A 16,876-nucleotide genomic window follows, 5' to 3' on the forward strand; every position below is an offset into this window, starting at 1 on the left:
TGGTTGAGGAATGTGCGGATCCGGGAGATATTTTTGAGTTGGAGTCGGCAGGAAGTGGAAAGGGCTTGGATATGTGGTTTGAAGGAGAGTTCAGAGTCCAGGGTTACTCCAAGGCAGCGAGCTTGGGGGACTGGGGAGAGTGGACAGCCATCGACATTGATAGATAGGCCAGTTGGGGGGGGTGAATGGGATGGCGGAAAGATGATGAATTCTGTTTTGTCCGTGTTAAGTTTTAGAAATCTATCAAAGAAGAAGGATGAAATGGCGGACAGACATTGTGGGATTTTGGTTAGTAGGGAGGAGATATCGGGTCCAGAGAGGTAGATCTGTGTGTCATCAGCATAGAGGTGATAATGAAAGCCATGGGACTCTATGAGCTGCCCCAGGCCTAAGGTGTAGATGGAGAAGAGCAGAGGTCCTAGGACTGAACCTTGGGGGACACCGACAGATAGGGGGCGAGATGAGGAGGTGATGCGTGAGTGGGAGACACTGAATGTCCTGTCTGTGAGGTATGAGGAGATCCAGGATAGGGCCAAGTCTGTGATGCAGAGAGATGAGAGAGTTTGTAGTAAGAGGGAATGGTCCACTGTGTCGAAGGCAGATGACAGGTCTAGGAGGAGGAGGAGTGTCGCTTGGATTTGGCGGTTAGTAGGTCGTTGGTGACTTTAGTCAGGGCAGTTTCAGTAGAATGGTGCGGTCGGAAACCAGATTGTAGGCGGTCGAAGAGGGAGCAGGAGGAGAGGTGGGAGGACAGTACAGAATGGACATGTTGTTCCAGTAGTTTTGAGGCATAGGGGAGAAGTGATATGGGGCGATAGCTAGTCAGAGAGGATGGGTCAAGGGAGGGCTTTTTGAGGATGGGTGTGATTGAGGCATGTTTGAAGCATGAGGAGAAGACACCAGTTGTTAGTGACAGGTTGAAGAGGTGGGCTAGGGCTGGGATGAAGATAGTGGTAAGGTTTGGGATGAGATGAGACGGGATTGGGTCAAGTTTACAGGTCGTGAGGTGTGATTTGGAGAGTAAAGAGGAAAGTTGATCTTCAGAAATGGTGGAGAAAGTGGTTTTGGAAGAAGAGGGTTGAGTAGGTGTGGGGAGGGGCTGTGGGGGCTTTAGGCAAAAGCTTTGTCTGATGGTGTCAATCTTCTGCTTGAAGAATGAAGCAAAGTCTTCGGCTGAAATAAGAGGAGAGGGAGGAGGCACTGCGGGACAGAGGAGAGAATTGAAGGTGTTGAATAGTAGTTTGGGGTTGTGAGACAGGGAGGATATGAGGGATGCGAAGTATGTTTGTTTTGCTGCAGTGAGTGTGGACTTGAAGGTAGTGAGGGATTGTTTGAATGCAATGAAGTGCTCATTGGAGTGGGACTTTTTCCATCTATATGTGCTTCATATAAGCATTTCCTGTGCTTATATTTCCGAAGCATTTCCTGTGCGAAACGCGCGTCGGGTGCGTGGTGGGTACTTGGACCTCTGACTTGAGCTCTTTGGTAATTATGGTTATATCTTATCTTTATGTACAATCCTTTTACGCATTGTTATACCTATATATGTGATTGTATTGGGATAATGGATCAACAGAGGCTATCTACCTATTATTAAATTTGGATTGTTATTATTCTTTGTGATAAATATATTTATATATACATCTCTGTCTCTGTTTGTTCGTGATATTTTATATCATGTTTTATATTGATTACCAATGATATATTTATGCTGGTTACCTGAATGATATAGCCTTTTTGCTTATATATACTATGGGTCCAGGTATCCCATCACATTTTCTTCATCTGTGGTGTGCCTTGTTTTTATGATTATTATATGTAATTTTTAATATGTATTTCATTAAAGTATTGGCATTTTTTCAACTTTGGGTCTTTTAGTTGTTTCTTTGCCCTCTTTTATTTTGGTGTTTCATAGGTTAATTTGACCCGTTTGATTTATTGGTGTTTATTAGTATCCAGTTACCTTCAGTTCCAATTCAGGATTAATTCTAATTTCTCATACTTCAGCTAATGGCCATACTTAAGGTAATGGCCACAGACTAAAGTCTGACACAGACTCATGGCTCTCAATATATTTGTAACAGAATGCATTCAGCTGTGAACCATCGGGAGTGGTCTGTGCTCATCTTGATCAGCTGATTAGGTAGAGCCAGATGCTGGATACTCAAAGACTACGTAAACAAGGTCATAAATTAAAGTGGGGAGAGCTGGGTCACATACCATTAAGAAATTTCCATGAGTCGTAATAGGAGAAAATGGACCCTATAAATTATTATGCAATTTTTACAGAATGTTGCACTACTCCATATGAGGTTGCACGCTATTTTTTGAGCATGTGGCAAGGATCGGATGGGAAGGAGTGCTACTTGGCTTTCAGAACACAGATTCCATTTGAATAGATTATGGGCTCCATTGGTCGAGACCCTGACGTGCCAGAACAGCAGAACCCCTCCCCAGGTGATCCCATATTGGAAACTTCACTGCTTAAGGAATTCATCTAGGGGTGTAGTGAGTATTTTGAACCCATAGGTGCCTCACAGAATTTTATAAGATTGGGACGTGGAAATATAACATTTTAGTGGTAAAATGTAATTTTGTTAATTTGCTGCATATTTGTCAGTTACATAAGAGTTAATAGGTGAAACTGGACCCCACAATTTATTGCGCAATTTCTCCTGGATGTCGTGATGCCCCATATGTTGTCAGAAACTACTGTTAGGCCACACATCAGGGCTGAGAACTAAGGAGCACTATTTGGCTTTTGGAGCACAGATTTTGCGAGAATAGTTTGCAGGCGACATTTGCGAAGCCCCGAAGGTGCCAGAACAGTAGAAAAACCCCAAAGTGACCCCATTGTAGAAATGACACCTCTCAATGAATTAATCTATGGCTGCAGTGACTGTTTTGTAACATCCACGCCAGGCTGTATAATTGCAAATATGCAAATTTAGTGGCCATACATTGTGCCCCCATACAGTGTAGTGCCCCCAATATATTGTAGTGCCCCCATAAACTGTGCCCAGCTTGTGCTTCTAGAGACACGCACACCGTAAATTGTTAGGGATACATAACATTATTTGATCGCTTCCAGTATAAGGTTGGGATCACATTCTTGTGTTCTACGCTGAGCACTTATGTCGGGGTTTCCGTGTACATCCCACAAATATGCTATTCAGACCAAACCGCCGATGCAACCACTCACCGTAATGAGGCAGATGGAGACAGTTTGGACTCTTCTTGCTGTCTGTTCCGGTGGTATCCATCTTTTTCAGGCGTGCACAGAACTGTGGTCAACCACATTAGAATAACGTAACACAGCCGGAACAAAGACAAGACTGAGTCCATCTGCAATTACATAGCGTGACTGCAGACTTTTTTCCGAGATCTGAACAACCCCTTTAATTTCAGGTTAACAAGATGATGCCTAGCGAATGGTCAGCGATAGCGCCGCTCACAGGCAAGAATGACAGTGCAAGGTACTTACAAAAAATCTTATTTCCACTGTTTACATCGATGGGGGCATTCTGTATAGTAGTGGACAACCTCTTTAAAAGTGATCTAAAATGTTCTGTATTCCAAAATGGTACCAATAAAAACTTCAACTCGACCCACAAAATAACAAGCCCACATCCAGGTTCGTCATCTGTTAATGGAAATATAGGGGAGCTTCACGTGACTGGTAGCACAAAGGCTCTGGAAAAGACATATGGCTCACCCCAAAAATAATCCAGTGAAATCTGTGAACCTAAATCGAAATGCCTCCCTCCCTTCTGAGCCCCACAATGTGCCTAATCCATGTTTAACATCACTGTAGATGTAGATAGGAGAAATCATATAATTTATGGGGTGTGTGTCTCTAGAAGCACAAGCTGGGCACAATGTTTTGGGCACTACAATGTCAAATTTGAAATTTTCACTCTGCAACTTCCACTACGTGCTTATTTCTGAAAAACACCCATGAGGTTAAAATAGTCAATACATCAGTAAATAAACTCCCAGAGGGGCGTGATTTCTAGTATATGGATACTTGTGGGGTGGAAAAGGGGTTTTTGCTGTTCTAGAACTTATGGGTTCTGCAAATGGTGCCCACAAAATATTCCAAAATTCAAATAGGACTCCATCCCTTCCTAGCCCTGCCATGTGCCGAACAGTACTGTACAGATATGGGGGAAAGTAAGAAATTTGGGTCTAAAACATCATTTGAGTGGTAAAAATGTATTCTGTGACACACCCGTGCTGTCAATATGATCACTGCACCCTTAGGGCTCTTTCACACGACACTGTGTCCAGTTCATGTGGTGACAGTTTCTACATGTACCAGAGACACTGACACATGTAGACCCATTCAAATGAATGGGGGTGTGCACATGTCAGTGTGTTTCCACGGACGGTGTGTCCGTGGGCAAAACACGTTGATATGTCTGTTTTTTACCTGCTGCACAGGCCGCAAAACGTCCCACACTTATGACACACGGATGACATCCGTGTATCACTCGTGTGACACGTACCGGCATTTGGGAAACAGTGGTACAGTTAGTGCTGTTCCCAAGCGCCGGATGCTGAACGCTGCCCTCATCATTGTCCCCAGCTGGCGCTGCGATCAGCACCAGCAGGGGAGCATGATGAGAGTAGTAGTGTCTACTCCCGCTGTCTCAAACTGTAAAAATAAGATTAAAAATCCCTATACTCACCTGTCCTAAGTGTCCCCCGCTGTAATCCATGCGACCGCTCAGCAGAGGAGCCGGGGAGAATGACTCCTTCAGCGAGCGAGCCCCGAAGCTGCGCTCAGTGAGTGACAGGACACCGATCCTGAGCTCAGCAGAGGTCTGGGGCCCGCTCACTGCAGCGGCTCATTCTCCCTGGCTCCTCGGCGTCAGCGGTCAGAGGATTACAGTAGGGGACACTTAGAACAGGTAAGTATAAGGATTTTTTTATTTTATTCTTATTTTTACAGTTGGACACTGTGGGAGCAGACACTACTACCCTCATCATTGTCCCTGCTGGTACTGATCGCAGAGCCGGCAGGGAACCATGATGAGGGCAGCGTTCAGCACCCGGCGCTTGGGAACAGCGCTAACTGTACACTGATTCCCAAGCTCTGGTATGTGTGATCCTGATGCGGCACACGGATGCCACACATATGCTCCGGTACAGGTTTTTCAAATACCGGAAATATCCTGACGTGTGAAACTGGCCTTAGATGGATTCATTGAGAGATGTAGTTTGTAAACTGGAGATACTTATGGGGGGTTTCTGCCGTTTGGCACCTCAGGGGCTCTGCCAATTTGACATGGCACCTGCAAACCATAACAGTAAAATCTGCACTATAATATGGCGCTCTTTCCCTTCTGAGCTTTGCACTGTGCCTGAAGAGTAGCTTCGGACCACAAAATGGGGGCATTTGCATACTCAGGAGAAATTAAGTTACAAATTATTTGGCTCTTATTTTACAATTAACCTTTGTGAAAATGAAAAATTTGGGGCTAAAGCCACATTTTAATGGGAAAAAAAATATTTTCCATTTTTATGGCTCACTGTTCCATGAATCACCCTAGATGAATTCCTTGAGGGGTGTACTTTCTAAAATGGGGTCACTTGTGGGAGTTTCTGCTGTTGCAGTTCAGGGGCTCTGCAAATGTGACATGGTGTCTGCAGTATATTCAGCCAAATTTGCACTCAAGAAAGTCAATTCCCTTCCGAGCCCTGCCGTGAGCCCAAACAGTGGCTTCCGTCCACATATGGGGTATCAGCGCACTCAGGAGAAATTACACACCAAATTGTGGGGTCCAATTTCTCCTGTTACCCTTGTGAAAATGAAAAATTGGGGACTAAAGTGAAATTTTAGTTAAAAAAATTGAATTAATTTTTTCCTTGCACTTTGCATTAATTCCTGTGAAGCACATGAAGGTTGATGTGACATTGTTTTATCACGTGACCCCTGCAGCCAATCAGTGGCCGCTAACCGGCTGTAACACATTAATAATTTGTCAGACGTCCACTCTGATGTAATAGTAAGGGCTGCAGCCAGTCAGCGGACACTGATTGCCTGCAGGGGTCATGTAACACAACAAGGTCACATCACCCTCTGGGAATAGCAGCACAGACATGGAGGTCCTTTGCCGCTGTGGGAGGTGAGGCTACATTGTTTAAGGTCTATGTGGCCCTGAACTTGTTAAGTTGGGGCTGTCCAGTAGTCCACAGCCACTTTAAAGGCATCAAGGAATATAGTCCTAGCCACCTGCACACATTCAGTATTTGGTCAGTATTTTACATCAGTATTTGTAAGCCAAAACCAGGAGAGGAACAATCAGAGGAAAAGTGTAATAGAAACACGTCACCACTTCTGTATTTATCACCCACTCCTGGTTTTGACTTACAACTACTGAGGTAAAATACTGACCAAATACTGAATGTGTGAACGTGGCCTTAAAATGCACCATGAACCAGGTGCAGCTTTGCCACACAGTAGCTTGCTCTGCAGCACAGTAGGGCGGGAGCCACAGTCAGTCAGAAGCAGCCGCCACACATCACCTAATTCACACACACGCGCTACTCCCCACAGGCTAAAAGGCGGGGCGTGATGACGTCACGCCTTGAGCAGTGTTTTCCCGGTGCATGCTGGGAGGTGGGTGTTGTTGTCGCAGGAGGCTACAGCTCTGAGCCGCCATTTTGTGCGTAGAACGGAGTGAGGAGAAGAAAGCCTCTGCTGGCCCGAGCTGTAGAGGACGGCGCAGTGCGTTGGAGCGTCCACAGGACCCATTACGTGGTCTTTCTTTACCTCCCGCTGGTCCTTAGGACGGGTTGCTCCCCCACGGGATCTGCTTCGCCACGGCAGGAGAGCGGGGCGCCCGGCGGGGCGGGGGGGACACTGTGACATCCGCCAGCGGCCAAGACTCCAAAGAGGCCCACCACCGAGGCAGGCGGGGGCGACTGCGGAGAAGGAGGAGATCCGGGCGAAGAATGGAGGCTGAGCGCGGAGAGCAGAGTAAAGGTGAGCGGTGCGGGCGGGCTCCATGGCTGCTGTGAGGCGCCCACCCTGCACGTGTATGCGGAGGAGCTCGTGTCTCCCGTCACATGAATCCACATCTATTCTTACATGGCTGTGATCTCAGGGAAACGCCAGGATTAGTGCATGCGAGGCCTGATCCGGATAGCAGGGGGCAGCGCCTTTGTGGCCACCTAGTCTAAAGCCGCCTTATGGGGGGACAGTTATCTCTCATCTAGAGCATATTGATAGCTTATTGATTGGCTTCACTTATCCCTGTTACAGCCGTCTGCCATCGCTGCGCCATTCATTCCCTTTGGGGCTGGTGAGTGCTGCGCTTGGCTTTTTTCCAGCTGCCCCATAGAGAATAAATGGAGTGGGGGGTTGGGTGTCCAACCTGCTACTCCATTTTGTAGCTTGGGTAAAAATTCACGATGATGGCGGTCAGATTCCCCCCCCCCCCCACCAATCGGTGTGGATAACGGATGATGGCGGTCAGATTCCCCCACCAATCGGCGTGGATAACATGTTTTCACTACTCAGCCCCATAGAGAATGAATGAAGTGGCGGTCAGGGCATCTGATCTGCTGCATTTTGTGACCAGGATAAAAATCCCCATTTTCTCTTTTTGTTGTGGTTCCAGCATTTGGACCCCCACTAATCAGCAAGTTATTGCCTCTCCTGTGGAAAAGTGATAACTTGTTCTTATCGGTCAAACCCTTTAGGGCCCCCAGGGATCAGCCTAATGTGTATTGTGGCCTCTTATGTTGGGGTACATAAGGATTGGGCAGTGGGAATACAAGTGTCTGATCCTTTTGTTGGGCAGAAGATGAGTCACTGCAGTGTGATTCTGCCAATATCTAGCATAGAGAACATAGGAAGACTCGGTGGGGAGTCGGGTGAGATGTCAGATCAGCTAATGTGTTGCCCGACTTTCATCTTTTTGGACTGACAAGACTGTCTAAAAGCGAATCTGATGTTTTATTTTTAGCTAAATCAAGGCATTGTGGTAAATGTGTGTATCAATACTATGCCGAAGTCCATACCCTTTTTTACTTGCATGCATACATACATACATACATACATACATACATACATACATACATACATACATACATACATACATTCATACTCAACTGCGTCCCTCTTCTGACAAGCCTGGCATGTTGATGGTCAGATCAGTTGAGCGATTTATCAGCTGTACGGCATTGAATTCTAAGCCCTAAGGAGTTGTCTATAGGTCGAAAAAAAGTATCTCAGATTGAAGGGGTTGTCTTGTCTAAATCGATAACTCTGCAGTCACTCAACCCCCAAAACATCTCCCCAAGCGCACACGCTGTGAGGATTCGCTGGTTTCTAAGCTGGGACTGGTGGGTGCATATACGTTATTCATATTCTCGTCCACAACCTGACTATTGGACGTGGCCTCGCAACATACACTTGTATTGAGCAAAGCTGTGCCCCGCCTAGTCACGTGGCCATCTAGTGGGCACAGCCTCGCTCTATACAAGTCAGTGGACCGAGGCAGTGCCCATTAATCGGGTTCTGGCAGTGAGTATGCCTAACACATACGTACGCTCCCGTCCTGGCTCAGAAACCTGGAAATCCTTACAGTGCTTATGCTTGAGGATTCACAATTTAGACCAGACAAGCTCTTTAAGGGCTCTTGAAGACTAGCATATTATATGTACATACCTATGGACAAATGGCTGCATGTAGTAGTCGTATTTGAGATGACTTGCCTATTGGTGATTATGGATCGTCCGTATACATCCGATTTTTACGGATATACAACAGATAGTTTGTGTATCTTAAACTGTTGATGTATAAATCTGGATGTAAAAAAATTGCCCATGGATAACAATACAGATGAACGTTTCCTGATATTTGTCAATTAAAATCAAACCATATTTCTTATGGTTATCTAACCTAAAACCTAACAAGTCGGTCTGGACCCAAATAGGTGCGTATGTCTAATATGCGAAACCAATAAAGTGGTTTCACCATTCTGGTTGCTTGCCAGTGTAAAGGGTCATCAATAATAGGATTTCTTTCCACATAATACAGTGACATCCAATATGGCTGGCATTGCAAAAGTACAGAATAGGGATATGTTCTCACATTGCGTTTTTTTTTCTGCAGCAAAACTTGATCCCTTGCCAGAAAGGTTTGTTCAGGATTTTTCTTGTTTTTTGGTGCGTTTTTTTTTTTTTTTCACTGTCCTTTTGTCTCTTTATGCATGTACATGAAGTTCAGTGAAAAAAAACTCCTTCTATTTCATCAGGTTTTGGCACAGAAAACACTGAAAGGCTGAGTTCACACGATGCGTTTTTAATGCGTTTCCGCAGCTTTTTTGCAGTTGCGGAAACGCATGGTAGAAGGGCAGCAATGTTCCCCAATTTATATCCGCATGTGCTGTGCCCATGATGCGGATTTTTCCGCAGCGTAAACGCTGCGCTCAAAAATCCACAGCATGTCAATTAATTTTGCGGAAACGCTGCTTTTTTGGCGCCATTGACTTGCATTAGACCGCATGGAATCTGCATCACTGTATATGTTGATGCGCTTTTCATGCTGTCTAATGTGCGGATGGTACCCGGGTGTGGATGAGAGGAGACTCTCCCCCACACCCAGGTACCATTAAAAAAAAAAAAAGAATAAAATAAAAATATATATATTATACTCGCCTTCTGACGGCAGGCGCAGCGCTCCTACTTGGTTCCCCGCACTTCGCGGTTGAATGAAGAAGGACCTTATTCTGACGTCAGAGTCATGTGACGGGTCATCTGACGCTGACGTCGGCAGGTCCTTCAGTCTTCACTGCCGGTAGCCGGGACCGAGCGAAGCAGGACATCGGGGGCCATCAGAGGGTAAAAGTATATATTTATTTTTTGACATTCACACACTATATAAATCCATGCCGGTTGCATGGATTTATATAGTGTGAAGTTGACAAGCACTTTCCAAGTGATGCTAAAATCACTTGGGAAGCGCTTGTCAACCCGCATGCGGAAATGAAAGTGAAGACCGCTTCATTTCCTGCCAGGGAGATGCAGAAATGCTCAGGAAAAAATCCTGAGCACTTCTGCATCGTGTGCACATACCCAAAGAATTGAGACCTGCATTTTTGGTGCGTTTTTTCACCGCCAATTACTTCCAATGGGTGAAAAATGCTGAAAGAAGGGACATTCTCTATTCTGCAAAAAAACGCAGCACTACCAATTATTTTGGGGAAGTGCTGCGTTTTCGCCGCCATTGACTTGCATTAGATCGCATGGATTACACATCACTGTATATGTAGATGCGCATTCCATGCGTTCTAATGTGCGGATTGTACCCAGGTCTAGAGAAGAGGAGACTCTCCTCCGGACCTGGGTACCTTAGAAAACTGTAAAAAAATAAAATAAGAAATAAATATATACTTACCTTCTGGCAGCCCCCGATGCGCTCCTCCTCGCATGCTGGCAGCTCGCGATGGACTGAAGGACCTGCGCTGACGTCATAGTCATGTGATGGGTCACGCGACGCTGACGTCGGCAGGTCCCTCAGTGTACCGCTGCCGGCAAGGGAGAACGGAGTAAAACAGGACACCGGGGGGCCATCAGAAGGGAAGTATAGATTTATTTTTTATTTTTAAACATTCTTTATGGTCACACTATATAAATCCATGCCATTTGCAAAGCGCTTGTCAACCCGCATGCGGAAATGCAAGTGAAGAACGCGTCACATCCGCATGTCCCTGGCAGGAAAAACTCATGTACAATCCGCATGCGTTTTTTTTCTGCCAGGGAGATGTAGAAACTCTCAGGGACAATATCCTGAGCATTTCTGCATCGTGGGCACATAGCCTTACTCAAGTTTATGATGAAGGGTTCAGAATGCAAATTTAGGGGGCATAATGTAGTGTGCTTTTAGCCATGCCAAGGGTGCACCGAAGCCCCTCATTCACATACAAAATAGTGTTTCAGTTAACATAAAAAAAACTAAAAGTAGTAATATGGGTATGCTTTTTATATAGGCCAAGTCCCCAACATAGCTGCATAAGTGGTTTAGTTAGCATGTGATTGAATAGTTTTAAAGGGAACCTGTCAGGTCCCCCATGCCCTCCAACCCAGCAGCATTCACTTATTTATAAGTAAATTCCCTGCCTAACCAGCCCTGTAGAACATTTTTCTGTAAAAATGAGGTTTAAAAAAAGCATTTATAATTTGCAGGAACTGTCGTCATTGCCAGACCATACGTATGCTTCTCGGCTTCAGAGGCGCACTTGCACATGACCAGAAGCAATCTTCTGAACTGAAACGCTTTTTTTTTTACCATTAAAATAGCCATCATGTCCAGTTTTGTTTATTGCCGTAATCGTATTGATGAGGAGAATCGTATTGCATGGTCGTTTTTACCACAAAAATGTACACCATAAAAATCATTCCCAAAAATATCAGAATTGCGTGTCTTTGTTTTTTTTTCCAAAATTTCACCGCATTTGAAATTTTTTTTTCCCCATTTTTCCAGTACACTGTGTGGTAAAATGAATGGTGTCATTCAAAAGTGCAACTCGTCCCGCAAAACAACAAGCCCTCACATGTCAATATGGGCAGAAAAATGAAGTTATGGCTGGGGGAAGAAGGGGAGGAAAAAACGGAAACCAAAAACGAAACTTGGCCGCGGCGTGAAGGGATTAATAAAACTGCACATGGCATATTTTTTTAGATGGACTCTGTCCAAATGAAAAAGCGCCCCATATGATTACAGTGCACAACAATGTAAAAAAGACAAGACATTTCTGTGTACGTTTGTCACTTTTTAGCCGCTTGTGAAGTGGTTAAAATAAGTGAGATGTTCATTCTTGAAAGTATAGCGTGAAAGATGCTAGCGGCAGAGCTTTACACAAGAATGAAAGTCAAAACAGTCGGCGAAGCTGCTTCGTGAAAACGACCCCAGTTTTCCCTGAAGTACCTTCACCTGGGAGAACGTGGTGGCTGCATGGGCATCGAAAAGCTGCCGCGTGCACATATAGCCTAAGTGACCTGAAGCTGGAATCAGGGTCTCTGTACTTTATGCTGCTCTCAGATGGGATAACCAACCTGGTGGCAGATTCCTTTTAAGCATGGCTGTGACTGCATGTGTGACATATGTTCTAGACCACAAAAGTACACCAGTCACGAAAGCCAGCAAACTAATGTGACATATAGTGACAGCTATGGAAAAAAAGAACTTTTATGCGACTTGGGCTCTTCCAATTTCAATAAAGTAAATAAAAAAATAAAAAAAAAAACTGTTCAAAAGGTGACTCGTATTTTACTTAATCTTTTAATATTTTTTTTTCCCCTCCTCAGATGGTGAAGTTAATGTTTTGGATGACATTTTAACTGAGGCTCCAGATCAGGATGATGAATTGTATAACCCTGAAAGTGAGCAGGATGTGAATGAGAAAAAAGGTAAACTATGTACTGTTAAATACAGAATTGTCTTGATAATCTGCAGCACAATGCTGTAAATTCCTGCACTTAGTATTACAATAGATAAAATCTATGGTCAAATTTGCAGGCAATCGTGGAAGCCTGTGTTCACATGCAGCGTTTAATACAAATTAAAAGCTGCTTTTTTTTTTTTTTTTTTTTTTTTTTTATACAATACCAGGAAAAGATATGTGATTTCAGAAATATCATTCACAAACTTGGCTTTTCTTTTCTGACTGAATCTGAGAACTGCAGCATTTTTTTTTTTTGATCTGCAGGATGTCCATTTTTTTTTTTTTTTTTTTTTTTTTTTTTTTTTTTTTTAAGTATAGCTTCTCACTTCTAGAAAGCAGTGAAAAAATGCCACTAAAAAGCTAATCTTTTTGTGAAATAGAACTAACTTTATTAAACTTGTACAATATATAAAGCACACATGTAATCCACACACATACGGTGAAAATAAGCTGCAAAACAGTTATTTTGAATGCAGCATTTTTACTGCCAAGATAGCATTTTGGCTGCAGAGAGAAAAAAAAAAAAGTGTGCTCGCTATTAAAAATCATTTCTCTCTTCTGACACGATATACATGTCAGAGGAGAAAGAAATGATGTCCCCAAGCCAGCTGGTACCTCCGCCATCTTGCTCTTGCTCCGGCCCTCCGCCTCCTCTTCATGGGTAAAAAAAAAAAAACAGGCACAGTGCGCCCACAAAGATCTACCGGCTGGCAACAGCCGAGAATTTTCTTATTGGTTCTTTTTTGATCACTGTGATAGACCCGATCACAATGACCAAAAGCCAATAATTAGTATGTCCTATCCTCCCTCCCCCTCATGTCACTCCAAGTCAGATTAATTTTTTTTTATATATATAATTATTTCTTTCTTTACAGGTAGGGATGGGGTTTTTTCAAAAGTTTAAAAAAAAAAAATGACTAGTGTTGAGTGCAAGTGCTCGCTACTCGAGTTTGCGTCACGTGTTTGGATATGCAGAGTATCACAGGTGCCAGAATCTCCACCCTGCATGTTTCACAGCTGTTAGACACCCAAAAAAAAATAAAAAAAAAATGCTAGGATTGCTCAACAGCTGAGAAACATGCAGGGCAGGGACTCGAGCACCCATGATACTAGGTGCATACCCGAGCACCCAGTGTAAGCTTGAGTAGCGAGCACTTGCGCTCAACACTAATGGCGACATATTCAATATAACAACCTAATGTTATAAAATTCTGTGTTGTAGCTGTGGGTTCAAGATGCTCACTATACCCCTGGCTAAAATCCTTGAGGGTCGTAGTTTCCTAAATGGCGTCACTTGTAGTTGGTTTCCACTGTTTAGGCACATCAGGGGCTCTCCAAACGCGACATGGCGTTCATTCTCGATTCCAGCTATTTTTACGTCCAAAAAGTAAAACGGTTCTGCTTCCCTTCCGGTCTCTGCCGTTCGCCCAAATGGTAGTTTTTCCCCTTCTCCCATGACAGCACCACCTGAGAGAGGGTATCCGCCCACCAAGGACAGGAACCTACTGAATAAAAAGGCGGTACCTCTCCTCCGCATCAGTTTTTGGTTCCTGTCCCTGATGGGAGCCTCACCAGGTGGTACCTCACGTACCTGGATTATGGACGGTGCGGCCTGGAGGCCGTGGAAGCAGCAGATGGTCCCTGTTCCCAGCCCGTCTGGCTGCTGCCCGGGTCTGCGTGTGGGGAGGAGGTGCTGTTTTTTTTTGGATTCCTCCCCGCGTGCGCCGGGGCCTGCGGCCGGGTCTGCGCCTCGCAAAGATGAACTGAGCGCGCCGGCCGGCAGGTCATCCGGGCTGCGCACGTGGGGGTCGCGTCACACCCTGTGACGGAGCGCGCCGGAAGTCCGGGCTGCGCACGCGCGGGGTGCTGACGCGCCCTATCACGGAGTGCGCCGGAAACCGGGTCTGCGCATGCGCGGGTGGGAAGCTGTCATCCCGCTGCAAGCGCGCCGGGTGCCGCTGGGCTGCGCACGCGCAGAGGCAGGTGGATCTGCGGGTAGCGCGCCAGCTGGCTAAAATTTAAAAAAAAAAAAAAAAAAAAAAAAAGATTTGAGATGAGCACGCTGCCGGAAGGGGAGGAGCCTAAAGGAGGTGGAGCCCTACTGCTTTTAAGGATGGGGAGCAATCAGGATGGCGGTGTCTGCATCCCCGCCATGATGAATGAGGAACCGCAGTCACCTGGGCAGCAGCTGTCACCGCCACAGGAAGTACAGCAGCAGCCACAGCCATCAAAGCAGCGGAAGCAGCTCAAACAAATGGAACGGGAATCTTCCCATCGACAAAGTCACAGCAGTGAGGGGCGTACGAGTTCCGGCAAGACTGATCAGAAAAGACTTCGTCAGTCCACCTCCGCCAGATGGGAGCCCTCATGTGAACGGCAACCACCGCCTCCGGTACCCTAGTCTGAACGGCAGTGTGGTGAGTGATCTTCGTGAAAGTCTCACCTTGAATAATGTGCTCTTCTCTCTCTCTTTTCCTCCTTCTCCTTTTATTTCTTGGGGCAGGAGGCGAAGAAGTGTAGTGCTAAAAGTAAAAACAGGGAGTGTGCTTTATGCAAAATCGGTCTTCCCACCTCCTATGCCAAAAACCTATGCTCGGACTGTATTCAGAAAACCATTGCAGAGGAGTCCCCCAGATTTTCTTTAGAATTAAAGGATCTAATCCAGACAGAGGTCAGAGAGTCTTTAAGAGGCTTAACCTCACTCAAAAAGAAGAAGCGGAAACTAGTTTCTTCAGAATCAGAGGAATCAGTGGAGTCCCGTTTTACGAGAGAACTGCCTTCCTCCTCTAATTACTCCTCATCGTCTTCGGATGATGATGGGGGGGGGGGGGGGGGGGCAGACCTTGTTTTTCGGTTGATAATACTGAGAGACTAGCTGTCAGAGGGACTATGGGTATTACCGATACCAAAGTGCCCAGAACAGTCCAAGATGTTATGTTCGGGGGCTTAGACCAAAGGAGGAGACGCTCATTCCCGGTCATTGACAGGATTAAATCTCTGATAGAAAGGGAATGGAAGAAACTGGAGAGGAAGGGTCAGCTGCCGTCATCCTCCAAGCGGAGGTACCCCTTTGAGGATGAGGATGCGGCTAAATGGGACAAAACCCCTAAGATTGACGTGGCCATTTCAAAAATCTTCAAAAAAATCCACTCTGCCCTTTGAGGATTTAGGAGCCTTAAAAGAGCCGCTGGATAAAAAAGTGGAGTCCTTCCTTAAGCAAACCTGGGAGTCAGCAGGGGCCCTTAAACCGGCAGTAGCAGCGACCTGCACTGCTAGATCTATGATGATCTGGCTTCAACAATTGGAAGACCAGATCAGGGGGAATGTGTCCAGGGAGAAAATTCTATCAGACCTTCCTCTTGTGCAGGGAGCGGCTGCATTCCTGGCAGATGCATCGGCAGATTCAGTTAGGCTGGCTGCCCGGTCTGCAAACCTCTCTAATGCAGCCCGTAGGGCACTATGGCTCAAGAACTGGCCAGGAGATGTGCAGTCAAAGTCTAAACTGTGCTCGATCCCTTGTGAGGGGGACTTCTTGTTCGGCAAAGGTCTAGATGACATCCTAGATAAAGCCGCAGACAAAAAACATGGATTTCCCACGGTGTCTGGTTCCCGATTTAACAGTTCCTTTCGGAAGAGAAAATACAGCCGCAGTAAAGCTCCCAGCAGAGGCTTCATGTTTGGGGGTCCCTCCTCCGAGAATAAGAAAGCCCCTAAGTGACAGTTCCCCCCAGGTGGGAGGAAGATTGTCCCACTTCCTGCCTGCCTGGAAGGAAATTTCATCCAATTCTTGGATCTTAGGGATAATCAGGAGGGGGCTCACACTAGAGTTCAAAAGCAGGCCCAAGAACACTGTCAAAATATCAGCCCCCAGAGGTTTAGCGGAACAGATAGCCTTACAGCAGGAAGTTCTCTCTCTGCTCATGAAAGGAGTTCTGGTGGAAACACCTGCACCCGAGCAAGGAAGAGGATTCTATTCGACTCTCTTCCTAATAAAGAAGCAGGACGGCTCCTTCAGGACCATTGCGAACTTAGAGACTGAACGACCATTTAATCTACAGGCCTTTCAAGATGGAAACAATAAAATCGGCCATAAAGATGTTATTTCCGGACTGTTTTATGTGCGTCCTCGATCTGAAGGACGCCTACTACCATGTCCCGATTTTGCCAGATCATCAACAGTTTCTAAGAGTAGCTGTACAATTCGGCAGGCACATAAGGCATTTTCAGTTCGCAACTGTTCCCTTTGGCATTTCCATGGCGCCGAGAGTCTTCACAAAAATCATTCTGGAGGTCACAGCGCACTTGAGGGAAAGAGATATTTTGGTCATCCCTTATCTGGACGACTTCTTAGTAGTGGGCAGATCAAGTCAACTCTGTGCTCTAGCCCTGGCGGACGTCATGGCCAGTCTAAGACGCCT

General features: G+C 45.7%; 1 protein-coding gene across 3 annotated transcripts in view; it reads left to right on the forward strand.

Moving 5' to 3' along the window:
* The first annotated feature begins 6,600 nt into the window (after nt 1–6,600).
* The window catches only part of YTHDC1 (YTH N6-methyladenosine RNA binding protein C1), a 45,442-nt gene continuing 35,166 nt past the window's right edge, over nt 6,601–16,876 (forward strand). For all 3 annotated transcript variants that reach the window (XM_073637178.1, XM_073637185.1, XM_073637194.1), the window contains exons 1-2: nt 6,601–6,991; nt 12,322–12,423. In XM_073637178.1, coding sequence (XP_073493279.1) covers nt 6,961–6,991; nt 12,322–12,423 — 133 coding nt within the window. In that variant the 5' untranslated portion in view covers nt 6,601–6,960. The remainder of the gene's footprint in view (nt 6,992–12,321; nt 12,424–16,876) is intronic.

The sequence above is a fragment of the Phyllobates terribilis genome, unplaced genomic scaffold, assembly GCF_046119375.1.
Source record: "Phyllobates terribilis strain yellow unplaced genomic scaffold, ASM4611937v1 Scaffold_1__5_contigs__length_1240528914, whole genome shotgun sequence".
NCBI lineage: Eukaryota > Metazoa > Chordata > Amphibia > Anura > Dendrobatidae > Phyllobates > Phyllobates terribilis.